This window comes from Budorcas taxicolor, chromosome 12 (assembly GCF_023091745.1).
Source record: "Budorcas taxicolor isolate Tak-1 chromosome 12, Takin1.1, whole genome shotgun sequence".
Taxonomy (NCBI): domain Eukaryota; kingdom Metazoa; phylum Chordata; class Mammalia; order Artiodactyla; family Bovidae; genus Budorcas; species Budorcas taxicolor.
Genome location: NC_068921.1, coordinates 87,148,673 through 87,174,499, shown reverse-complemented (window position 1 = coordinate 87,174,499; position 25,827 = coordinate 87,148,673). Strand labels below are relative to the sequence as shown.

Below are 25,827 nucleotides of genomic sequence, written 5' to 3'. Positions count from 1 at the left end.
TGCTGGACCTGCCTGCAGGGCCCCAGACACGCCGGGGAGCAGAAGGTGTCCCTGCGGACGCGGTAGTATCTGAGTCTGGTCACGATTCTGTGCCGTGTGCAGGCACGCGTTTTCACCGGCCCCTCCCCCGAGGCTCCGAGCAGCCAGGCCACTTTCCCAAAGTCACACAGCGAGAGAGGTGGCCGCCTCAGGAGTCTTGTGATGAACTTGTAATTACCCAGGCCAGTGAGGAACAGCCTCTAGGGTGTGTGGTCAAGTCACTTCCTCAGCAGACAGCTGACTTTCCTCCAGGCACCCCCCTTCCCTGAGAATCTCGGAGAGAGCATTTGGGGACATTCTCAGCCAAGCGACACCTGTGAGGTCAGGACAACGAGGTCAGGGCCTGCTGACCACCTCTCAGACAAGGTTCTTGAGCTGCTGGACAACTGAGCAACTTCACCTGAGATCACACTTCAGATGCGGGACTGGGGTCCACGTGGACAGATCCGGAGGCTGGGGTCCACGTGGACAGAGCCGGGGGGCTGGGCTCTGAGTGGACAGAGCCGGGGGGCTAGGCTCCATGTGGACAGAGCCGGGGGGCTGGGCTCCCCATGGACAGAGCCGGGGGGCTGGGCTCCATGTGGACAGAGCTGGGGGGCTGGGCTCCATGTGGACAGACCTGGGGGCTGGGCTCCCCGTGGACAGAGCCGGGGGGCTGGGCTCCGTGTAGACAGAGCCGAGGGGCTGGGCTCTGAGTCGACAGAGCCGGGGGCTAGGCTCCATGTGGACAGAGTTTGGGGCTAAGCTCCCCATGGACAGAGCCGGGGGGCTGGGCTCCGTGTGGACAGAGTGGGAGGCTGGGCTCCCCGTGGACAGAGCCGGACTGGGCTCTGAGTGGACAGAGCCGGGGGCTAGGCTCCATGTAGACAGAGTGGGAGGCTGGGCTCCCCGTGGACAGAGCTGGACTGGGCTCTGAGTGGACAGAGCCGGGGGGCTAGGCTCCATGTGGACAGAGTCGGGGGGCTGGGCTCCCCGTGGACAGACCTGGTGGCTGGGTCCGCATGGACAGAGCCGGGGGGCTTGGCTCCGTGTGGACAGAGCCGAGGGGCTGGGCTCTGAGTGGACGGAGCCGGGGGCTAGGCTCCATGTGGACAGAGTTGGGGACTAAGCTCCCCATGGACAGAGCCGGGGGGCTGGGCTCTGAGTAGACAGAGCTGGGGGGCTAGGCTCCATGTGGACAGACCTGGGGGCTGGGCTCCAAGTGGACAGAGCTGGGGACTGGGCTCCGTGTGGACAGAGTCGGGGGCTGGGCGACGTGTGGACAGACCTGGGGGCTGGGCTCTGTGTGGACAGCCTGCAGGCTGCTGTTCGGTAAGAGCAGCGTTGTCTCTCCCTGACGCCTGCCCTCTGGCTTCTGACCATCCCTTCCTCCTGCTGGCCCAGGGGTTGCCTTATACAGGAAAAGCTCCCAGACTCAGCAGGCAACAAGTGGTGGTGGGGGTGAGTGGGGCTGTTGAACTTGGGGGTGGGGGTGGGGGAGGAGACTCGGTTCCAGCCCCAAGCCACTGGGCCTCTGGTTGGGCCCAGCTCACTGGGGGCTTTCCAGGGCGAGCTCAGATGGGGCACAGAGCTGTCAGCAGAAATGCAGGAGCAGGAGCTGGTTCCAGGAATCCCGTCAGTATGCAGACCCCAGGGGACGCTGCTGCACAGGCCCCTTGTCGAGGGCTGCAGTGGGCTGCTGTGATGGGTGGGTTTTCCCATGGCCTCTGGGGTGAGGGCGGGCTGGGGATTTCCAGATTGTTCAGGCCTGTGGCTGGCAAGCTCAGCCTTCTCCGGTGGCCCTGCTGGCCTGTCGTGGGGCTGACCACCATAAACAGTTTTTAAGTTACGATCAGACGATTGCATATTTTATCTACTTTGTAGGGGTGACTTTCAAGGCCAGGAACTCTTCGTATATGATGTTCACATAGAGGACACACCCCACCTGGGTGCGGTATGTCCAGGGCCTTCTGGCAGGATGCAGGGTCCCCAGGCTCCCTCAGAGAGGGCTGCACCCTCGAGGCCAAGGGGTTGGCTGGGAGCAGGAATCATTTGCCTGCAGCACCTCAGGGGGCTCCTCTTGTCAGAGCATGGTTGTGTGTGCACACACGCCCAGGGGCAGTCTCGGGGCAGCGGAGCGCTGTGCGGTGATGGGAGGGGGGCCGGTTGGCAGGACCTGCGGCGTCAGAGAACCAGCCTTGTCTGTGCATCAGGTGCGCGAAGTTTAGAAAAGGTTCCAGTTCCTCAAGCAGTTCTCACTCCATTTCTTCTGCTGGGCGCAGTGGAGGCTGCAGACACACTGCAGAATCACAGGGCTCATGTGGGCCAAACCCGGGGGTTGTGGGGGTGTGTTTGGGCACACCTGCCATCTGAGAGCCCTGAGGTTAGCTTGGCCAGGTCCTAACCTGTTGGGGCCTCGCTGCGGGGACAGCTGCCTTTGCAGTTTCTGTGACTTGAGCGTTTTTTCTGCAGTTGTTTTTGATTTCTTCATGTTTTGTATGGTGTCAGAAACCATTGGCATTTTTGGTCCACAAGCCAGGCTCTTCCTCTAGCTTCTTTTCCTGCCTGTGTCTAGCTGCTGCCTCTCCTGGCTGTGCTCAGGTGGGAGCCCCCAGCCTTTGATGAGCTCCTAGGACCCTGGGCAGGGCCGGACTGCCAGGAGACCACGGGGACAAGTGAGAGGACGTTGGTTGAGGCGAGGGAAGCACTGTGAGCAGGGCGCATGAGCTGAGGCGGGTGGGGAGCCGGGGCCCCCGAGTGTGAGGCTGTTTCCTGCCCGCCTGCCCTGGTGCGGAGCCTAGCTCCCTGGAAGCGGCACACTGCCTGGTGGGACCTGAGCCCCGAGCTGGGTGGGCTGCAGCTGCCTGACCACCCCGGCTCTCCAGGCTGTGCCCTGAGACCTGGCGACTCCTCGGTGATGCCTCCCAGACGTCAGGAGGGGCGGCCAGAGGACCCCGCGCCTCCTGAGCCCAGCTGGCCCCATCTGTCTGGAGTCCCTGGCGTTCCTGTCTCTGTTCATCATTTCCTGCTCTGCTCGGCTCCGCCTCCATATCTGGAAAAGGAGTTTCTCAGCGTTTGGACCCAAGCATGTGTTTGTGCACATCCTGACCGGAAGGAAAGGGTCTTGGAGGCAGAAAATCCCTGTGTCCCCGGTTTTTTGTTCAGTCTCCTGACTTTCTGTTTGCTCACTTCGTGGCGGGTGTTCCGGCCTTCTCCGCAGGGCCTTTCCCTCTTGGCCGGCGTCTTTCCCGACAGGCAGGCCTTCCCGGCAGGAGTGAAGAGGAGGGGCAGGCTGGGCTGCCCGAGTAGAGGCTTCTAAGTCTTTTGTACCTGCGCCCGATTCAGTGTGACTGGTAACAATTAGGGTCTGTTTGTTCCGAAACCACTCCTGCCGGCCGAACTGGCTTTGCTACCGCTAGCTGGGTTAGGACCCCCAGTTTGGTGAACACAAGAATGTCGGCTCCCTGAAGTAGAGTTTCTGCAGCCAGCAGGGGCTGATGGCTGTGGTGTTGGCCCGAGCACATGGAGCTCTCCAGCCCCCTCATGCTGGAGGCCAGTTGGGATTTAGTCCAGAGTCAGTACCAGGGGGCTTGAGAGTGGTCAAGGCGCCCTTTCGGGCAGAAGGTATCAGAACAGCTGGGAAGCTTCTGCATGTCTCATCTGGGACGTGTTAGAGTTCTGAGTCAGGGGTGGGGAGGCTTGGTGGGCAGCGTGTGGAGGTCAGTGTAAGGGACCTGGCTTTTCAGGGTCATTCCCAGGCAGCAGCGGGAACTTTCAAGTTGGCCTAATGTGATCACAAGGACTGGTTGCGGGAAAATTAGTTTTCAGAATCTCTTTTCCCTGCACATGGTGCTCGGAGGCCATCTCAGGGGTGATTCTGAACCCCCTGGACTGGCCCAAGGGTGGGGTGGCAGTTGCCTCCCTGGTTGTCCCATGGCAGCTGGACGCCACCTTCACAAAGGCCTGTGGACTGATAGACCAGGCGTTCCTCAGGCCTTGCCTTCCAAGGGTTTACAGACTGATTGGTAAACAGACGCACCCGTCTGACACTCACACGTTATGGGAGTAACAGTAAACGGGGTTTTCAGGCCTTGGGGGCCGCTGAGGAAGGCTGGAGAGATCTGTCTGCTCCTCCTGCTCCCCCGGGAACAGCACGAGCGCACACACAGACGCGTGCAGACGTGTACACGGCATGCTCTGCACACAGCATGCTTTCCAAACCTGGGGAATTCTCAGGAATGGTAGAAACTGTGCACAAAGATTCCTAAAGGCAGTGACCCTGCGGAGCAGGAGCAGCCCCCGCTTTTGTCGTCAAGAACACGCTGTCAGCACACCTTTTCTGTTCTAAGGCGTGGCTTGTCCGAAGGTGCCCCGGTGAGGGGGGTGCAGGGCACTCACCACGCCGCTTGCTGGACACTGCTCCCGCTCTCACCAGCAGACGACAGCGCTGTCTCATCCCGAAGGTGTCTGAGGCCCCTTGCAGAGCAGAGGCGGGAGGGCGGCGGGCAGGACGCTGCTTGTGGGTCTCCGTTAGTGTTTCCAAGGTGCGAACCTCCTCAGGTAAAGCAGGGCCCTGGACGGGGAGCCTGCTCGGGGCCCGGCTGTGGTCCCGCACTTTGGTCTCTTCCTCCTCAGGGTCCCTCGTCACCTGTGGGGTCCTCGTAGCGAGGGCGCAGGATGGGGGATAGAAGGGGAGCGGCCGTGGAGGACACGAGTTGCAGGTGAGGCTCTGGACGGTGGTGACGTGAGGGAGCATCTTCTGGGAGGTCCCCTGCCTGGGGCGTCTCCTGGCTCTGGGAGCTGAATGACTCAGACGACACCCCAGGAGCCGTGTGGAACCAGCAGGAGGCCCGCTTGTTCCTGCCTCGAGAGCAGACATCTGGGGTGGGCGACGGCCTCCCCATGGTGCTCCAAGGGACTGCTGCAGGCTCATGGTCCCCACGGGTGCCTGGGCCAGTGTGTCCAGACCTTTTGCTTTCCTTCAGAGCCCAGTTCTAGCCAGGGAACCACCCCGTGGGGGCAGGTGGTTATGCTCAGGGACTTTTTGTTTGTCACGCTGGTGGACCCGGTGGGTGGAGACCCTCCCCTGCAGCTCAGCGCCTAACTGTGCACAGGTGTGTCCAGGAGGGGGGGCTGCGGTGGACCCTCATGAACACCTGATGGGTCCTTCACACTCTCCGCCTCACCTCAGGAGTCTGGGGGCAAGGAGCAGCTAGGTCCCATGTTTCCCTGATGGAGAGATGCCCACGGTTGGACCAGCAGGTACTGCGGTGCGTGACAGCTTGGGGTGTGGGTGAGGAGGGCAGGACCCCGGGGCAGGGACCCTGTGGCCAGGCAGCTGGGGACACCTCTACTCTGTATCCTACGGCAAGTCATGACCTCTGTGCGCCTTGGCTTTAGTGTCTAAAATGAGGGCACTGAAAGCTATTTCGCAGGATCGTTACAGGGTTGAGTATAACTGTCACCTCTTTCCCCTCCCTCCCTTCACTGAGAGGAGAGAGGGCTCAGAAGGGTTCAGACCTGCTGCAATCACAGCGTTCGGCCCTTGAGCCAAAGGTGCTTTTGTGAGCAGTAGATCCAGGGCTGGGCTGCGGATTCTAGGGGCAGATGCAGCCGTGTTGGGAGGGCCGGGCTCGTGTCCGCACAGGGATCTGGCCATACCTCCCTGGCCCCGCGGCCTAAGCGGCATCACCACCCCCGCGAGGGAACCCCAGGGTGCCGTCAGCTCCTGGGCCCGTGCGTTCTCTTTGGAGCGCGGGTGCTTCTGTGGGCAGCCGACTGTGACTTCAAGGCGAAGCGCCCACCGAGAAACTCAAGCTCACAGTCGGTGCAGACCTGCGGGAGCAGATGCTGCGGCGTCACCAGGAGGAGGTTTCCCGAGGCGGCAGCGGCCAGAGGAAGCGGGGTCAGCTTCTGACTTCTGAGTGTGTCCTGGGGCACTTGGCGTGGTCGGGAGGTTCACACGAGGCTGTGTGTGTTTGGGGAGAAACAGGAAGAACAGCCCCCGTTAGGCACTTTAGGTGACAGTTGATGTTATTTACCATGTGTTGAATTCTGTGACTATTTTTCCGGATCATTCTGTGGTTTTCTCTGTGGCTCGATGTCCTCATGACGAGAAGTGGGCGTTACTGACCCAGTCAGATATTTTGTAAACCTGGGGTGCTGTCTGCGGTCTCTGCAGCCCCCGCTGGGTGGGGACGGCGGCCCCTGTACTGACTTTGCCTGGAGATGCTGGGGCGCCGCCCGGTCTCTTGTCTTGCACTGGGACGAAGTGTGAACGTCACCCACCAGCGAGGGGCGCCCTCGGCGGGCCGAGGCATCTTGCTGTAGCTGAACCCCTGCAACCACGGCCTCTCCAAGGGCCGGGCTGCTCTCTGGATGTGGACACCGGCCGAGGGGGCGTTCTGCTTCAGTCTCCGATCCCCGGGGAGTGGGGCTCGCTCACAGATGACTTCAGGGGGCCTGTGTCTCTTGCACAGGGAAATGGGGCTACTGAAGAGTCAACGCCAGGCGGGGTTGGAGGATGTGTGCAACCCACTCTCAGGCTCATTCTAGAAACTTGCCCCAACTTTATTAATGGATAAGAGAAAACAAAGGCTGGTGAAGAGTGAAGAAAAACAAGTTGCTTTGATACATACAACCAAATATATAATAAGTTTCCACTCATCTGGCCCATGAAGTTTGAAGACCAACCAAGACTAAGGTGTTTCCAAGGTGGGCTGAGGCCCTGGCAGCTCTGTGGCCCTGCCCCGAGGCCCCCAAAGTGTGGTTAGAGGCCACTTTGGAAGGAGCGTGTCACGAATGTACTTGAAGTGACGAGTCTTTCTATGGTGCTGCTGGGAGGCCGGTCCAGCGTGTGGGCCTGGGGGCGGGCCGTACAGCCACACCTTTCCTGGAGACACCAGTGCCCTGGAATTTTCCCCAGGCACTTCGGTGGCACCCACAGCATTCTGTAGTTCTAGCTGTTCCACCTGGAGCAGCTGTAAGTGGGGACGATGTCAGCCCCATGTCCTGGGCCCACACGCCTTGAGGTTGAGAGTCAGTGAGGAGCCCCGTACAGACGGGCTGAGCTCTGAGAGAGTCGCTGAGACAGAGGTGGCCGTGAACGGGCCGTGAGGGCCTGGCCCAGTGTCTGGGCTAATGGGAGGAGCCCATGATGAGCGGAGTGGGGCAGTGGACTGAGAGCAAGGTGGTGGCACCGCAGGGCACCCGCTGCCCACCGAGGCCCCGGCACCGCAGGGCGCCCGCTGCCCTCCGAGGCCCCGGCACCAGAGCGCCCGCTGCCCCCCGAGGCCCCGGCACCGCAGGGCGCCCTCTGCCTTCTGAGGCCTCAGCACTGGAGGTTTGGACAAAAGAGAAGCCGCCAGACGTCCTGCGGCCACTCGCAAAGTCATGAGTCCAGCCGGCTGTGGGCTCCACAGAGGTGTGTTCCTGGGAGACCCCTGGGATTCTGACCCTGTCAGGCCTTGGGCACCATGCTCTGCGTCTGGATCTGGGTCTGCCCTGACCGTTCACGCAGCTGGAGCCTCCTTCCTGCAGCTCTGCAGGGAGTGCTGACCTGCCCACCTGCTGCTGGTTCGGTGTGCTGGACACCTCCCTGTGAGGGAGCGGGCCTTCCCTGTGGTTCCTGTGGCACCAGGGCTTTGTGGAACGGCTCTGACTTGCACGGGGCCTTCGGGGTGGCTCAGCAGTGCCCGCCCTCGAGGGCTTTCACTGTCAGTGGGGCTGTGACACCCGCTGTGGACCCAGACCCCGCGTGAGGCCGTGGGCCCGGGGGGAGTGGGCGCTCGGCAGGCGCCCCTCCCCGAGGCTCCAGCCCCAGGAGAGCCCTGGTGTGGTGACCCTGTCAGACCCTGCGTTGGGAGGGCTGAGCGGGAGCAGGAGGCTCAGGAGCCAGCATCTCACGGGCGGCGTGTGCTGGCTTTCCCGACGGGGACACGGGGTGGCAGGGAGGTCACTGGCCCCAGCTTGGACAGAGCAGCTGCCCGAGCTCTGACTTCCCAGGAGGGTGAGGGTGGGGCCTCCAGGGACAGGAGTGGGGACCCTTCCACAGGCAGCAACGGGCTGGGAGGTGGCACCACACGCGCGGGGAGGGGGCATGGGACAAACCGCCAGGCCTGCCGGGCCCCGCTGGGGGCACTCGGGGTGCTAGGGCCGCAGGCTTCTGCTCCTCTCACCCCCTTTTTCCGTGTTTCAGGAGTTCTGGGTGGCCGTTCCGCTGTTTTGACAGCACGCAACGTGCCAGCTGCTTCCTGCGTTGCTAATTCAGGGACGGTCCCTTTGCCTTTTGCCTCCTCCTCCTCTGACCCCTCTGCACTCTGCCCTCTGACTTCCCGGCCTTCGTCCCCATTTCCCTGCCTGGCCTGACCTCCACCCTCTCTGATATTCTTGCCCGGTCCCCAGACCTCCTCCTCCACCCCCAGCCCCGTGGCTGAAAGCACCCCACCTTCCTCAGAAGCGTTGGTGGGTGTTAGGCAGGGCTCTTCTGTGAATGCAAGTCATTTCAATTCATGAAAAGTGGTGAATTGGGCCGTGGTTGATAAACAAGCAGGCAGGCTAGGCCAGCCAAGGGCTCAGATTCTGGAGCTAAAAATGTGAGTGCCGAGAGGAGGAGGTGCTCCGGGGAGGCCGCGAGTCCCGGGGCGGGGGGCGGGGGCGGGGGGCGGTGCTCGGGCCGCGCGGCCCGGAGCCGGGGGCAGCGCTCGGGCCCAGATGGCACGTGGCCAGAGGAATCTTCGTAAAGCCCCGTGCTTCGCTCGGGAGCAGTGTGCTGTGAGTGGGCAGTGGGCGGTTTAGTTCAGACAAGAATAAATTACAGAGTAAACGTGGAGTGTTCAGTTCACTAGCTGTCGTGGGATTTAAGCCGGGAAAGATTCTGTAGGAGGTGAAGGGCTGTGTGCCCGCTGTCTGTGTGGCGGCGTGTCATCCCCTGGGGTGGGGAAGCTGTGTGTGGAAGCGTGTCGTGACAGTGTTGTCCCCTTGGGTGGACGAGGGATGGAAGTGTTAGCTTGCATAAGTGTCACCGTTAGTGGACAGACGTGGTCGACTCTTTAAAATGTCGGGTAGGTTTTCCCAGGTCCCTAACAGACAGACAGATAGTATCTCAGAGGATATGGAGCAGATCAGAACACATGTGAGCACCTAACTCACAACAGACGCACCGCGGTTCCCTGGAGAATATGACGATGCCTTCCTTGGCCGTGTGGCTTGCAAGAAGTTACATCCTAACTCTAACCATAATAGACGAATTCCGGGTGGATTGGGTAGATTGTAAGGCTGCTGTGGGTCCAGGCGCGACATGGCCGTCCTCCACGGAGCATGCGCCTGCTCCACTTGGGCGCAGGGCCGAGGACTCACCCCGCAGCCCGCCCCCACCTCCCAGCTGTCGGGGGAGAGGAACATTTTGGAAACTGCTGTGAATAACCTGCGGAATGCGGGAAGACTTCTAAGCTGTCAGTGAACTAAACAAGCGGCGGATCTGATTATCTCCTTCTGAGTGACGGCCCTCGCTGCCGGGGGGCGCAGCCACGCCGCCCTCTGGCCTGGAACCTGCTCTCGCCCTTGGCTGCGCTTTCTGGGAGCGCATGAGGAAGGAGAAGCCAAAGGCTGAATGTTACTGTTTCCTCCCGCCCTAAAGCTGCCACGAAGACTCAGACCCAGTGGCTGGCGTGGGCTTGGCTGGCGGTTCTCTGCAGGCAGCAGGTTACAGGCTGTCTCTGCGGGTGGGCCGCTGGAGTGGGCTCGGCACTCCCGGAGGCTGCCGGCATCCCCAACGGGCAAGGTCCGGGGAGGCACTCCTGCGGGGCTCGCAGCCTGTGCTGGGCGGGGGCAGCAGGTGGACCGCAGTGCTCTGAGGCTGCCCTGGCAGGGGGCTCCGGGCCCGTCTTGGCTGCACGTGGCAGGAGCTCATCCCCAGGGCTGGGTCCGTGAGCCCAGCTCCCGTCAGAGAAGCGAGGTCTTTGGGACAGACCTACTGGGCCTGGATCCTGGGATTCTCCGTGCTTCTTGGCGCCTGCAGGCCTCTCTGACCCTCATACTCTGATGGGACGAGAACCACCTGGAGGAGGCCTCAGTTCTGGACACACCCCCACCCAGCGCTCAGCCTGCAGCCCTGCTGGTGCCCGGCAACAACACAGGGGCCGTGACCTGGGGCCTGGGGCCTGCTACGCTTGCTGGTCAGCCTGCTCTGAGCCTGCTGGCCCCCACAGCTGTGGGCACACTGATCGCTGAACTCCAAGGGGCCCCAACCCAGCTGCTGCTCTGGGCAGGGCTGTTGACCCGAGAGGACCCGAAGCTGCACACACCTTCTGGGCAGTCAGCCCACAGCCTTGCCCTCTGCTGTTTGCGTGTTGCTCGGGACCGCTAATCATTCCTAGAGACCCTGCTTCCTGAACCAAAAGGGATGACGATGCGGCTTCTTGGGGGAGTGGCTGTGTCAGGCCTCCAGGGCGCTGCGCGGAGCCCTAAGGGCAAGAATGAAGGTGAGTCCCCGGCAGGCCCTGTGCCTGCTCCGGCCAGCACCTGTCTGTCCCCGGTGACTGGCAAACCTGCAGCGGGAGTGACGTCTCGGGAGCCCCACCGCGGAGGCTCGTGCCGGCACGGAGCTCAGCATCCTGGCCTGGAGGCCTGCCCCGCTGGCCCGGGGTGCCGCCGGGATCGGAACCATCCTGGGTCTCGCTTCGGTGGCCTCCCGCGGCCCCGGGGGCCCACGCGGTGCTCTTTCTCAGGGAGCCTCCACCACCCGGCGAGCAGCCATTGTCAGAGGAATGGAGTCATGTCGGAAAGCCCTGGCTTGCAGCCGCTACCCAGAGGACGCTGAGTACCCAGGCTTCCAGCTCCAGAGGAGGTGGACTCGGACGCGCGGCCTTCTGACCAAGAGGCACCTGCAACGTGGGCAGCGGCCCAGACGTCCCTTGGTCCAGATCTGTTTGGTGCCTCTGGGCCTCGGTTCCCCAGGAAGTGGGTGTTGGGAGGCTGCGCCCGGAGAGGCCGCGAGGCGGGCAGTGGTGATCAGGTCATTTGACTCGGCAGGTCAGTGATGGGCCTTCCATCCCCCAAGGCACACGGGCCCCCTTCCCTACCCTGGGGGCACATACGCACTCACCCCCTCCCCTCCCCCCAGGGGATACGTGGTCCCGGCCAGCTGGTGGGTCTGGGACCCTGCTGCCGCCCTCCTGCCCAGGAGCCGCTTCCTGCCCAGGAGACAGTCGTGTGGACGAATCGCGGCTGAGCGCACAGCCTGCAGCCCTTCAGAAGTAGTTCTGAAGCTTTCATTTCTTCATTCTGTGAGCCCCAGCGAGGTCCCACCTCCCCCACTGACCTGTGTGCCTTCCAGCTGCTTCTCTTCCTGTGGCCTCAGGCACAATGAAGCCTGTGTTCTAGAACGTTCCCTGGGGTGTCCCACCTCCTCTGGCTCTATCCAGCCTCCAGCCTCTCCTGGCCTGCCCCTCCTGCGCCCCTCGCTGCCTGCAGGGGGTCCCCTAGCCACCACCTCCGGGGCACCCTCTGCCTCCCAGCCTGTCCCACCCCCATGTCTCCAAGGAGCTGCCCCCTGGTCTCCGGGTGTGAAGCCCCAGCTGCAGTCCAGCAGCCTCTTCCTGCCTTCAGGGTGCCCCCTTCCGCCTCCTGATTTCCTCTGCGAGGTAGTGCTGGCCATGGGGTTTCTGCTCATCTGAGAAAAGACGCTTGATGAGCCCAAGGTCCCCTGCAGGCCCAGGCCCCCTGCAGGCCAGGCCCCCTGACCTCTGAGCGGGCCCATTAGTGCCAAGCATATTCCTTGCTCGCCTGCTTGCTGAGAGTCGCCTGGCGTCTTGAACAAGGGGTTGGGGGAGCTGGCACCGCAGGCGCAGCTGACCTTTGCAAAATGGCAGGGGCTTGAGGACCAGGGCTGTGGGCCTCAGGGGGTCTTCAGGGGCCCAGCTGAGGGCCAGGCCTCGTCGTGGCAGGTTTGCCGGGAGAGCAAGGCGCTTGCCAGGGTTCCAGTCAGTGCTGCTCCTACAGAGCTGCCGCGGCCGGCCTGCAGCACACGCGCTCACACAGGCCATGTGTGCTCGCACAGGCCACGTGTGCCCGCACAGGCCACGCGCTCACACAGGCCACGCGTGCTCGCACAGGCCTCGCGTGCCCGCTGAGGCCACAAGCTCACACAGGCCACACGTGCTCACACAGGCCACACGCTCACACAGGCCACACGTGCTCGCACAGGCCACGCGTGCCCGCTGAGGCCACGAGCTCACACAGGCCATGCATCCTCGCACAGGCCACCGCTCACACAGGCCACGCGTGCTCACACAGGCCGCGCGTGCCCGCTGAGGCCACAAGCTCACACAGGCCACGCGCGCTCGCACAGGCCACGCGTGCTCACACAGGCCACGCGTGCCCGCTGAGGCCACAAGCTCACACAGGCCACGCGTGCTCGCACAGGCCACACACTCGTACAGGCCACGCGCGCTCGCACAGGCCACGCATGCTCGCACAGGCCACGCGTGCTCGCACAGGCCACGCACTCTCGCACAGGCCACGCGCGCTCGCACAGGCCACCGCTCACACAGGCCACGCATGCTCACACAGGCTGCGCGTGCCCGCTGAGGCCACAAGCTCACACAGGCCACGCGTGCTCGCACAGGCCACGCGCGCTCACACAGGCCACGCGCGCTCGCACAGGCCACCGCTCACACAGGCCACGCGTGCTCACGCAGGCTGCGCGTGCCAGCTGAGGCCACAAGCTCACACAGGCCATGCGTGCTCGCACAGGCCACACACTCACACAGGCCACGCACTCTCGCACAGGCCACGTGCGCTGGCACAGGCCACCACTCACACAGGCCATGCGTGCTCACACAGGCCACACGTGCCCGCTGAGGCCACCGCTCACACAGGCCACGCGTGCTCACACAGGGTGCGCGTGCCCGCTGAGGCCACAAGCTCACACAGGCCACGCGCGCTCGCACAGGCCACCGCTCACACAGGCCACGCATGCTCACACAGGCCATGCGTGCCCGCTGAGGCCACCGCTCACACAGGCCACGCGTGCTCACACAGGCTGCGCGTGCCCGCTGAGGCCACAAGCTCACACAGGCCACACGTGCTCGCACAGGCCACGCACTCTCGCACAGGCCACGCACTCTCGCACAGGCCACGTGCGCTCACACAGGCCACCGCTCACACAGGCCATGCGTGCTCACACAGGCCACACGTGCCCGCTGAGGCCACAAGCTCACACAGGCCATGCACTCTCGCACAGGCCACGCGCGCTCGCACAGGCCACGCGTGCTCACACAGGCCACGCGTGCTCGCACAGGCCACGCACTCTCGCACAGGCCACGCACTCTCACACAGGCCACGTGCCCTCGCACAGGCCACCGCTCACACAGGCCACAGGTGCTCACACAGGCTGCGCGTGCCTGCTGAGGCCACAAGCTCACACAGGCCACGCGCGCTCGCACAGGCCACGCGTGCTCACACAGGCCACGCGTGCCCGCTGAGGCCACAAGCTCACACAGGCCACGCGTGCTCGCACAGGCCACGCACTCTCGCACAGACCACGCGCGCTAGCACAGGCCACGCGTGTTCACACAGGCCACGCGTGCTCGCACAGGCCACACACTCTCGTACAGGCCACGCGCGCTCGCACAGGCCACGCATGCTCGCACAGGCCACGCGTGCTCGCACAGGCCACGCACTCTCGCACAGGCCACGCGCGCTCGCACAGGCCACCGCTCACACAGGCCACGCATGCTCACACAGGCTGCGCGTGCCCGCTGAGGCCACAAGCTCACACAGGCCACGCGTGCTCGCACAGGCCACGTGCGCTCACACAGGCCACGCGCGCTCGCACAGGCCACCACTCACACAGGCCACGCGTGCTCACGCAGGCTGCGCGTGCCCGCTGAGGCCACAAGCTCACACAGGCCATGCGTGCTCGCACAGGCCACACACTCACACAGGCCACGCACTCTCGCACAGGCCACGTGCGCTGGCACAGGCCACCACTCACACAGGCCATGCGTGCTCACACAGGCCACACGTGCCCGCTGAGGCCACCGCTCACACAGGCCACGCGTGCTCACACAGGCTGCGCGTGCCCGCTGAGGCCACCGCTCACACAGGCCACGCGTGCTCACACAGGCTGCGCGTGCCCGCTGAGGCCACAAGCTCACACAGGCCACGCGTGCTCGCACAGGCCACGCGCGCTCACACAGGCCACGCATGCTCACACAGGCCACGTGTGCCCGCTGAGGCCACAAGCTCACACAGGCCACGCGTGCTCGCACAGGCCACGCACTCTCGCACAGGCCACGTGCGCTGGCACAGGCCACCACTCACACAGGCCATGCGTGCTCACACAGGCCACACGTGCCCGCTGAGGCCACCGCTCACACAGGCCACGCGTGCTCACACAGGCTGCGCGTGCCCGCTGAGGCCACAAGCTCACACAGGCCACACGTGCTCGCACAGGCCACGCACTCTCGCACAGGCCACGCACTCTCGCACAGGCCACGTGCGCTCGCACAGGCCACCGCTCACACAGGCCATGCGTGCTCACACAGGCCACACGTGCCCGCTGAGGCCACAAGCTCACACAGGCCATGCACTCTCGCACAGGCCACGCGCGCTCGCACAGGCCACGCGTGCTCACACAGGCCACGCGTGCTCGCACAGGCCACGCACTCTCACACAGGCCACGCACTCTCACACAGGCCACGTGCCCTCGCACAGGCCACCGCTCACACAGGCCACAGGTGCTCACACAGGCTGCGCGTGCCTGCTGAGGCCACAAGCTCACACAGGCCACGCGTGCTCGCACAGGCCACGCACTCTCGCACAGGCCACGCGTGCTTGCACAGGCCACGCATGCTCACACAGGCCACGCGTGCCCGCTGGAGGCCACGCGAGTGAGCAGACCGGCTGTGTCGTGGCTGCCCTCCCTCCGGGAGATACCCCGAGTCAGAACAGGGGCTGCTGAGGATGTGGGGGTGGAGTGTGCAGAGTCCAGAGGGTGTGGGGGTTCAGGCCCCTCACGGCCCCCACACTCCAGAGGTAGGCATGGAGACAGCTGCCCTGGGTGAGGCCTGGTCGGGGTCTCAGACCTCAGGGTCCCCCCGTCTGAAAGGGTCTGGGCAGTGGCTCAAAGGAACACCGCGCACTTAAACTATTTCCTAAACTTCGTGTTTTGCACCAGATGTACCAGTGCAGGTTCTGCATTTTATGAGAAAAGGGTTTTTCGAATTTTCTGTTAACAGCTAAGAACTTTTCTTTCTCAACTTCAAGCCACGACTATTTCAGAGAAAGATGTGGGAAAAAAGAAGGAAAAGCGAGTGTAGCGCCAGAGCAGACACGGTGGGGCCATCTTCGGTTCGTTTCTGGAAAATGAACCTAGATCCTCCCTCTGCAGATGGAGGCCAGGCGCCCGCCCCTGCTCACCGAGCCTGGTGGGGCCCACGGCCACAGTGCCCTTGGCGACTTTCCCCAGAATCATATTTTCCAGATTGTCTTCCCTCCTGGAATCCGAAATAACACTAATGCCAACCTTTAGGAATGTTCTGCTGTCAGAATCCAGGACCCTGCACTGTCGCAGCCCTCACCCCGGCTGGCCCACCACCAGCAGCTTCTGACCGCAGAGGGCTTCAGCCCGTCTGGGCCACACCCCACGGGGTGTCGGAGAGGAGCTAGTCAGGAGCGTAGGTGCACACACACTTGGAAGGGTCAGAACTCAACGGCCAAGATCTCAGCTCCCTGCACCTCATCTTCACGGTTCTGTCAGAATGGGGGTGCCAGCCTCCACAGGGTGGGTGTGGGGAACCTTGTCCTGCCAAGGATGGGGAAGACGGACAGGAGAGAGGCTGGGAGTGGCTTTAAGTCCCGAATAAGTGGAACGGAATCAGCTCCTACGATAAGGGCCTTTTGTAGCAAATCGACAGCGGAGCTCGGAGCACGTCTGCCTCTCAGACTGGAAGGGTGCACGGCTCGATGACCCGGTTCCAGCAAGGGTCCGGGGAGGAGCGTTTCTAATGCGGCAGTCGGCTTGGCAGTGCAATGGATGTGTGTGAAAGCTGCAAACTGTGGACCAGTGAACACACTTGAGCAGTGAAGGTGGGACGGGACCTGCAGGCGTGAGGGGGGACCTGAACCCTGACTGACACCCAGTCAGACCACATGGGCACCCTGGGCAGAACAAGGCTGCCTGGACCCGGGTAGGGGGAGGATGGGGGTGTGGGGGGTGACGTGCTTAGTTGCTCAATCGTGTCTGACTCTTGGCGACTCCATGGACTATTGTCCACCAGGCTTCTCTGTCCATGGGATTCTGCAGGCAAAAATGCTGGAATGGATTGCATGCCCTAATCCAGGGGATCTCCCCAACCCAGGGATCGAACCCAGGTCTCCTACATCACAGGCAGCTTCTGTACTGTCTGAGCCACCAGGGAAGCCCAGGAATACTGGAGTGGGTAGCCTGTCCCTTCTCCAGGGCATCTTCCCGACCCAGAAATGGAACCAGGGTCTCCTGCGTATCAGGGGGATTCTTTACCAGCCGAGCCACCAGGGAAGCCCATGAGGGGTGATGGCTGCACACAGCCTGTGAATGTGCTGGGAACACTGAATTGTTCCTTTTAAATGGGTGAATTTTGTGGTCTGCTGACCCTATCTCAATAAATTTTTCTGTTGAAAAACAAAAATCAAGACGTGCACATACACCCTGGAGACCCCGCACCTGTGAGGTGGCTGAGGGGGCAGCCAGCGGGGGGCGTCTCGCCCGTGCCCACTGCCAGGCGTCAGCCCAACTGTGCCCCGTCCCTGGCTCTTCCTGGGCCTGCTCCCCTGTCTGAGGTCCCGCAGGCGCGTCCTCTGCCTCGCCCGTGTCCCGGCGCCTCCTGGCCCTGCCCAGAGGCTCAGGGCCCCCGGGGTGGCCTCCTTGCCCGTGGGGAGCTCAGATCCAGGAGGCCTCATTCTTCAGCAGTCTCCCTGCTGCCTCCCCTTAGCTTGTTGCAGCAAAACAGCACTGTGTGACACCCCTGCCATCTCTTTGATCTCCTTCCCCCTCTCAGCTACCCCACGCCCTTTCCTGATAACCTCCTGGAAATCCCCGCGTAGTTAGCAGCGCACAAAGGGCTGGAGGGCTGAGAGTCTGTGGAGCCGAGCTGGGGGGCCTTGACTTGGGGTGAGACTCCAACAGTCTGCCTTCAGCTCCTGTTATAGCTGGGATGGTGCCTCACATGAGGGCATTCTCGACCCTACTGACTTCTTAAGTAGTTTTCCAGAAGCCTCTTTTTGAGTTTGGTATGTGAAAATCTATTGGGGAATCTGCAGTTTACAGATGCGTTCAGGCCTGTCGAAGCAGGCGGTCACAGGATGCGGTTGCTGGGAGGACGCCCAGCTGTTGCAGTCCTTGCTCCATCTTTGAGGGGCCCATATGAGGCATGGGTGCCGGGAACACCAGTGAGGGGTGTCGCTCATTGAGGCTGGTCCAGGCCGGCGTGTGAGCGGAGGCCCCAGTGTGACCCCACGCCTGTCAAGTGGGCCGGCTGTGGGGGCCTGTGACGGTGCTGTTGCCTGCCTGAGCCCTCTCCCATGTGCCCTGCCCCTGAGGGACCCTGAAGGGAGGGGCCCATGTGCCCCCACACCCCCACACACCTGCTGGGTGCCTGGTGCCCAACAGCAGGTGCAGCTCCAGGTCCTATCATCCAGGCAGGCTTGTCAGGGGGCTGCTCAGGTGTGTCCCCAGGAGCCCTCAGCTTCCGAGCCAGCGGGAAAGCCGCTGGGGACACAGCCGTAAATACCCTCCTCCTTTCTGGTCTCAGCAGCCCTTAGAAATGCAGCATTAGGTGAAAAAGTATTTCCTAAACAGAGGCACAAAATTTCAGTTTCCAAGGAATCAGAAATACCTGTTCACAACGTTAGAAAATAAAGGAGACACGTGGTTTCTTTTTCCCTTGACTTAACGTCACAGCTTTTATTCTAGGATTGAGTTGTTGTCCGAGAACACTATTTTTTATTTCTGGCTTAATTAGAAAAGCAGAAGCGAATGACAGCATACGCTTTTCTCCGTTGGGAAAAGACGGGCACCCAAGTGAGAGCAAAGTCACCTAACGTTTTGTGTGCCTCAGGTGCTGAATGTGTGGAATCCAGTTCAGACAGAAGATCTAAGTGATTCTGGGGGTGTTGTCCACAGACCTGGGCTGAGCGTGACCCCCACCCAGCTGCTTTGTGCCTATGGCTCGTCTCCCCTGGGAGCCTCAGCGACACTTGTCTTTTGACCCTTCGGCCCCCTTGCCGGCAGCGCAGACAGAGGAGCGCTCCGAGTGGGCAGGTGGTCTGCGGGCTCTTCGGGAGCAGCTGCATGAGGTGCAGCGAGGGGCAGCCAGGGTGGGGGGCCCTCACCTGCCCCTGCAGCCCCTGCTTTCCCTCTGGCTCGGAAGCTGAGGGCTCCTGTGGGTGTGGGCGCACCGGGCCCGGGAGCCTGGAGGGTGCTGCCTGCCCCGCGTCCTGTACTTGTAGGGGTGCTATGGACCTGTGCCCCAGATTCCCCTCCCTCAGCCCCACAGGACCGTTTGTTTATTCAGCCGGAGATGCCCAGCACTCAAGGTGACCCGTGCCTGGGCCCTGGGGGAGACAGAAGCTTCTGGGGTGGGAGGAGGCCTCAGGCAAGAGGGGACCCCCCCCGCGTGGCCCGGCTCCTGTTTGTATGTGGGTGATGCTTCTGCAAGGCCTGGGTGGTGACGAGATAAACTCTGACAGTCTCAGCGCAGGAGGGCAGGCAGGACCCCTGGGCGGGGCCGCCCCGACCTGGCCGGTGACCATCATGGTGGAGACGAGGCCCAGCACAACTGACCCTCTGAGTTCGCAAAAGGCGTGAGAGTTCTGAGTTAGAAGCGCGTGAAACCACCAGTGTTGAGTGGTGTCAGGTGATTCAGGATTGAAAAGTCACCACATGGGGACAGCCGACCCAAGGGTCGTCCACTGCCATGCGCCCTGTGCCCTCCCCCAGCTGCTGAAGGTCCTGCCGGAGCCCTAGCGTGCCCGCCGCAGGCCCTCCCACGTCATCATTCTCGAGTCGGAGGGCCTTTGCGTCAGAGTCAGATGCACCAGGGGCGCAGGGCAGGGTCTGCTCAGCCGGGGGGATGCCAGGACCTCCTGGGTGCTCTGTAGCCGGGTGCATCACACCTTTGGGTCGTCACCGTGGGTGGGGAGGCGCCTCTTTGCCCAAGCACCTGAGCGTCTGAGTTCTGCGCTGTCGCCTCTCAGGGCATCGGGACAGGGATACGGGCTGGATGTGCAGCTGGGAGGGAGCTCTGGTGGGCAGCTGGTGGGCAGGCTGCCCTGCAGGCACTTGAGGCCTCTGTCACCATGTGGGGCGCTGGAAAGCCAGGCTGGCCAGGGCCTCCTGGGTCACCTGCATGGTAGCAGGCCTGGCCTGTGGCTCCGCACACAGAGCACCAGTGTCCAGCGGCCAGCGTGGAGGCTTGTGGCTGCGACCTCCCACAGGAAACCCTGCAGTTGCCCCTGGTCACTCAGGGCCCGGAGGCCAGCCCAGACCAGAGGGAGGGACGTGGGAGACCCCCGGGAGGGGCGGCAAGGAGCTCTGACGCCCCGCGCTGTGTGTTTGGGGAGAGGCTGCCGCGCGGTCAGTGCCCAGCAGGCCGTGTCGTCACAGGCTTGCTCCTCGACTCCCTGGAACACAGTTTTCGGGAATGCTCACCATCTGCCCAGCACTGCTGGATGCAGAGAGGAAGAGGGAGCAGGCATGACTGTGGGTCACGGTGAGGAGGGGGTGACCGGAGGCTCTGGGGTCCCTCTGCCTTGCAGCCCCAGAGTCTAAGGGGCGACCCTGTGGTGTCCGTGTGGGGAGCAGGGCCCGGTCGGTCTCTTCCCGGGGCTCCTGGCTGCCTGGGGGGCTCGGCCCATCAGGGGCCCCTCCCATGCTGCGTGCTCGGCACAGGGCATCAGAGAAGAGCCCCGGAGGGCGTTTCTGCACCTTCTGCAGCGGTTTCTCGGAAGACATGCCTGACTGTCTTTTCATAGTGTTTCCACCTGGAGAGCTAGTGTGTTTCATTTTTAGGGAAATCTCGAGAATTGTGCGTTCTGCCGTTTCCACGTGTTCATCAGCTCCTGGGGCCTCGGCGCCTGGGTGTGCCGCTCACAGTGGGCTGGAAGGTGTAGCTCTCCTCCCTCCTACCGTATGTTGGACTCAATCTCCTTCTGGCAGACTTACTTCATTCTCACCTTTCACGTTGTCATCTGTTCTCCTTGGAAACTGGGGGAGGCCTGAGATATACGTCTGCGAGTCCTCCTGCGCCCTAAGTGTGCCCCCACCCCAGTGTCTGGAGCGGACCTTGGCTGCTCTGGGTCAGGCAGCTCAGCCCAGAGGCCTCCTGGCTTGTAAACCGGCCTGCGGGAGAGGAGGCTGCCTGCGGCGTGATTCAGAAGCCCAGCCTCATCCGACTGTGGGGGTGCTCGGTCGCTCAGTCGTCCGACTCTTTGCGACACCCTGGACTGTGGGCTGCCAGGCTCCTCTGTCCATCGAATGTCCCAGGCAGGGATACTGGAGCGGAGGCCGCTTCCTCCTCCAGGGCGTCTTCCCAGCCCAGGGACCAGCCTGCGTCTGTCCTGTGTGTCTGCTGCTTTGGGAGGCGGGGTCTTTTTACCCGTGAGCCATCTGAGAAGCTGTTCTATTTAATATCAAGTGTTAAAAGAAAATAGCAAGGCAGTCAAAAACATATTCAAGGAAAGAGAATGTTTTCATCATGAAACTGATCTCCAGTGGGAAATGGGCTTTTATGTAGCTACAAGGAGCTACACTGGCCACCAGACTCCGTAGCCCTGTAGGCACTTGGAGAGAGCAGACGGGAGCCCGGGGGCTGTGGCCCCCTCACCAGGTCCTGCTCCTGTGCGCGGGGAGGGCTGGGGAGGGCTGGGGAGGGCTGTCTCTGCAAGACAAGGGTCGGGGGCTCCTGCAGCTGGTCACGTGTGGTTAGAGTTTGGCCTGTAGCTGAGCTGAGGACCAGCCTACATAGTAGGGCAGAGCGGAGGTCCCACGCTTCATGGACACGGCAAAGCTGAGGCCCTGGTTCACCGCTGGCGTCTTCCCAGGGGCGGGTGAGGGCAGCAGCAGAGGTCAGAGCCTCTCAGGGGCGAGCCCATGGACGTGGGGGCTGGGCCAGCTGGACCAGCGATGGCCTCTTGGGGTGCAGACTACACTGCTTGCCCTGCAGGGCGGAGGGCTTCCTGGTCTGGGCTGAAGCTGGTGGAGCTGAGGAGACCACCCACCAACCTCAGGAGGCCCGCCCCTCTGCCAGGTCAGGCTGGAGACCAGCCCTCTGTTGGGCTGGGTCTTTCTGGCTGTGATCGCCTGGAGTGTGCGTAGAGCGTGGCCAGCGGCGGCCAGGAACCACGGCCTGATGCGTTAATTAGAGACAGGTTTGCTGCCTGGGGGAGCCTGGTGGGCTGCCGTCTATGGGGTCGCACAGAGTTGGACACGACTGAAGTGACTTAGCAGCAGCAGCTGCTGCTTCAGCGCTGATTTGTCACGGGTAAATTCAGCATTCAGAGATGATACTTGGCACAAACTTGCTGTCTGGATCAGTCCACTGGCAGACAGGCACTCTGGGTGGACAGTATACATTTTGGAGTTGTGGTTAACAGGAGGGACACATTTGATAATGTGACTTATTTGGCTCTTAGAATGAAACCAGAGTTTACTTTCCTTTTTCTTTGCAGGCATTTATCCATCCATTCGTTTATCAAATGATCAGCACCTACCGAATACCGGGCATGATTTTGCCTTCTTAGGGAAACAACTCCACACATGAGAAGAAAGAACACATCTCTCTTCTCTCTTGAGGGACGAAAAGGCCCCATAATCTGTGGTCAGGAGGAAACTGACCTCCAGCCCTGGGCATAAGTGACGGACGTGGAAGAGACACCATCTGCTCTGGGGTGGCTGGGACCCGCCCTGCCCCCGTGGCCACGGCAGGGCCCCCAGCTGCAGGGCCCGGCAGACGACGTGGCCGGAGTGGGTGCCGGCCTCCTCCCTTCCCCTGGCCTGAGTCACTTGTTAGCACTGGCTCCGGGGCCTGGCTGGTCTCGGGTGCTGCCATCGCCATAGCAACCAGGACTGTTCTGTAGCCACGGGGGTGGGGCGGGGGGTGGGAGGCCACGTTCATCGTCTCACAGTTTTAACTGGTTGTTCAGAGAAGGCATTTCCATCTCTTCTGTTCTGGAAGAGAAGTGTCAACTGCTGCTGCTTGTGTTTTGAGGTTCTTAGGAGAACAAACAGGAAAAATCCCCATCCTGTGTTTTCCACTAAAGGCCATCTCCAGTAAGACTTAAAAAAAAAAAAAGATTTAATACTACTTTTAAGAAACACAGGCACTTTTGCAGCCAAATATCTCATTTCTTGCAAAAAAAAAAATTCCAACAGGAAGTGCAGTCACATCCTAGCAGTGTCATCAGGGAAGTCGGGGTGCCTTCAGGGGAAGGCTGTGAGCATCAGTTCGGGAAGCGGGCAGGAAGTCGATGGGCCCTTCGGATGCGGTTCGGCACGGTCTTCATGCACCTGCGTGAGTACACGTGAGTGCTTGCGTCTGCCAGGAGCGCCTGGAAAATCTGTCTCTAGACACTTCATGGAATCACGTGCCCCTCTCAGCTTGTCTGTTTCTATGCCCAGCTCCCCCGGAGTGGCCTGGTGTCCAGGGCCTTGCAGCACTGAGCTGTCATGGGGGTAATCGCAGGAAAAATTCATTGGTTATTTCTCTTTCTTCACCATCTGAGAGTCACTGATGATTCCCTGACGATTCCCGCAGGAAAACCCCGCAGAAGCTTTTGAGTTAGAGGAAGCTGGGGCGTGTGTCCTCACGTCTCATGGGTGGGAAGCTGAGGCTCCAGGAGGGGCCTGGGGTCCCAGGGATGGTGTGGCAGGTCCCCAGAGTGCAGCAGGTGTGCGTGCTCAGGTTGCAGCTGGCACTGCTGGGAAGCCTCAGAACACTCGATTCATTGGCACAGAAAACATCCACTCGGTTATTGCTCTCCTCCATCCCAAGTGATGATGTTAATGAAAAGCTTGAAAGAGAGGCTTCGGGCTCACAGACTTGCCTCTGCCCTTCAGAGGCTGCGGCAGGAAGCTGCAAACGGCGTGTTTCCCCGAGAGCAGAGTCAAGCGTGTCCCTGGGGTGGAGGTGTGCCCGTTCTGGGTGCCGAGCTCTGAGGAACTTCTGCTCTGGTTTCAGTTTGGTTTCTGTTGTTGTTGTTTTTCCTTCAGCTTTAACCAGGGGCGGGGGTGTGGCTCTGGGTGGTACTGGCAGGTGTCGCCGAGCCGGGACTGCTCCGGCGGTGCTGGGTGCTCAGACTCAGCCCCTCCCTGGCCCAGCTGGGGAACAAGAGGCCCCTGGGAGGCAGGAGCTCCTTGAGGGGGCTCCTTCCTTCTGACCTGGGAGGAGACCAAGTGGGACCTCTGCTCCCACTTGGTCCACAAGCAGAGGGGCCGCAGTGGCCTGCAGCGAGCTTGCCCCGGCTCCTGGCAGAGGGCCCAGCAGCTGTGGCTTTGCCGGTGGTCTCCAGTCAGACCCGGGGTCACAGGCGCCGTGGGCTGGTGGCACCAGGCTGCCTGCAGCTCGTGCCCTTTCTCCCAGCACGTAGGGGGAGGCACGGGCATAGCTGGCCCCTGGACTCTTCCTCACTGGTGTTTATGCGTGCGTGCCGAGCTACTTCAGTCGTTTCTGACTCTTTGTGATCCTTGGTATTGCCCCAACTTTGACCTAATACTAGCAAATTAATCAAAATAAAAAGAGAGCTGGGGATTAATAGATAAGCAAGTGTCAGCCTCGGGAAAGAAGGGGATGCTGCTTCAGGCCAGGGCATGGGTGAGCCTTGAAGACACAGCATTGCGCAACATAAGCCAGGCCCAGAATGACAAGCACGGTGACCCCACTCCTGCGAGGCCCCTGGGGTCACCAGGGCCACAGAGCCCGAAGCTGGAAGCGGGCTGCGGGAGCGGAAATGGGGCCTGCTGCCTCCTGGGTGGAGAGCCTCGGTGTTCTGAGATGAAAGAGTGCCTGAGGTTGATTGTGCAAGCGTAATGCAGTTAACGGAGGGTGCCGCTGAGCTTGCGCTTAAAGGGGAGTGAGAGGGTAGTTCGAGTTTCTGTGTATCTTACCATAATTTAAGGTCTTCCCTGGTGGCTTATTGGCAAAGAATCTGCCTGCAATGCAGGAGACCCGGGTTCCGTCCCTGGGTCGGGAAGATCCCCTGGAGGAGGAAATGGCAGCCCACTCCAGTGTTCTTGCCTGGAGAATCCCACGGACAGAGGAGCCTGGCGGGCTGCAGGCCATGCAGTCGCAAAGAGTCAGACACGACTGAGTGATTAACACACACCATGATTTAAACAGTAAAACTATTAAAGGGACTAATCACTGGCTCAATGACATGAGTTTGGGTGAACTCTGGGGACTGGTGATGGACGGGGGGCCTGGCGTGCTGCAGTCCGTGGCATTGCAAAGAGCTGGGCGCGACCGAGCAGCTGAACTGAGCTGACTGAGTGTGGGTTAGAGGAAACAACCCTTAATTCCTAGGCTGCTGGACCCCTGCTTTTACAGGAGTCCACTGCTTTAGAGGTTAGGCTATGTCGCCTGCGTGTAGCAGTGCAGATGGTGTTTTCTTCAGCACTGTGACTGGCGGTAACAAGAAAACGTACAGGATATACAGAAGTGAGCGGGTGCCTTGCCATGGAATAAACGCATTGTTGGGAAAGATGTCTGAGACTAGCTAGGAGACTAAACAATTCCATGCGAAACTGATGGTTTACATTTGCCTTTAGGTGAAGCCAAAAACCTTCCCACATACCCGGGGCCAAACAAGATGCGTGATTGTTACTGCACAGTGAACCTCGACCAGGAGGAGGTTTTCAGGACCAAAGTCGTGGAGAAATCACTCTGGTATGTCCGCTGCTGCCCTGTTTGAGGCTGACGATCCCTGGCCTTCCATCTCCGTGTCTCTTGGCTCACTGGGCAGTTATGAGCTGATGGTCCCTGAATGCCCCTCGTGTCCAGGACTGGGTGGGAGGCCAGAGCAGAGGCCGTCTGTGTGCTGGGAGGTGGGTGGGAACTTCCCAAGCCCAGATGAGCGGGTGCAAGAGTGCAGATCACAGGTCTCAGAGCGTGGACGTCTGGGAAGCGTTTCCACCACCTTCCCTTTCCTTAAGAGGCTCAAGGTGAGTGAGGAAGTCACTGCCCGCAGAGGTCAGAGGCCTCGCGAGCGAGTGCTGATGGAGGTAGAGGCGGGGGAGCAGGTGGGAAAGGGAGAGTTCCGGCCTGGAGAGAGAGGAGTTTGCAGCAGAAGAGACAGGTCGGCTTGTGTAGGAGCCCCCGAGAGCCTGTTCAAGCCCGGTTGGTTCTGGTGGGCCGTGATTCGCATTTCCCACCAGCTCCAGGCCCACTGGCCCCGACCCCACCCTAGGGACCCCACCCTAGGGTGGGAACTGTAGCGCCTGTGGTCACTGCGTGCGGGGGGGGGGGGGGGGGGGGGGGGAGGGGGGTACCTTGCTGCCCGGCAGGTGGGGGGGGCCAGGGTGTGGGTCTGGGAGAAACACGGGGCCGGGTGGGGTCTCGACCAGCACAAGCGAGGTTCTGGCTGCGGCCCCGCCCTCGGGCTTAGGACTGTGGGTTGTGTGGGTCCGTCCACAGAGCTATTTTGGGCTTGAGAACATGTTTAGCGGATGAATTATATCCTTGCTTATTGCTGCTTCTAAGTGGGAACAAACGGCACGTTCTGATGACTTAGTGAACTTAAGTTTTAGAAGCCGTTATGACCTCCTGCCCCCGA

The 25,827-nt window shown here is 61.6% G+C and overlaps 1 protein-coding gene across 3 annotated transcripts in view; it reads left to right on the top strand.

Moving 5' to 3' along the window:
- Positions 1–25,827, top strand: part of RASA3 (RAS p21 protein activator 3) — an 84,598-nt gene that overhangs the window by 8,663 nt on the left and 50,108 nt on the right. For all 3 annotated transcript variants that reach the window (XM_052649928.1, XM_052649927.1, XM_052649926.1), the window contains exon 2: positions 24,824–24,941. In XM_052649928.1, the coding sequence (XP_052505888.1) occupies positions 24,824–24,941 (118 nt within the window). The remainder of the gene's footprint in view (positions 1–24,823; positions 24,942–25,827) is intronic.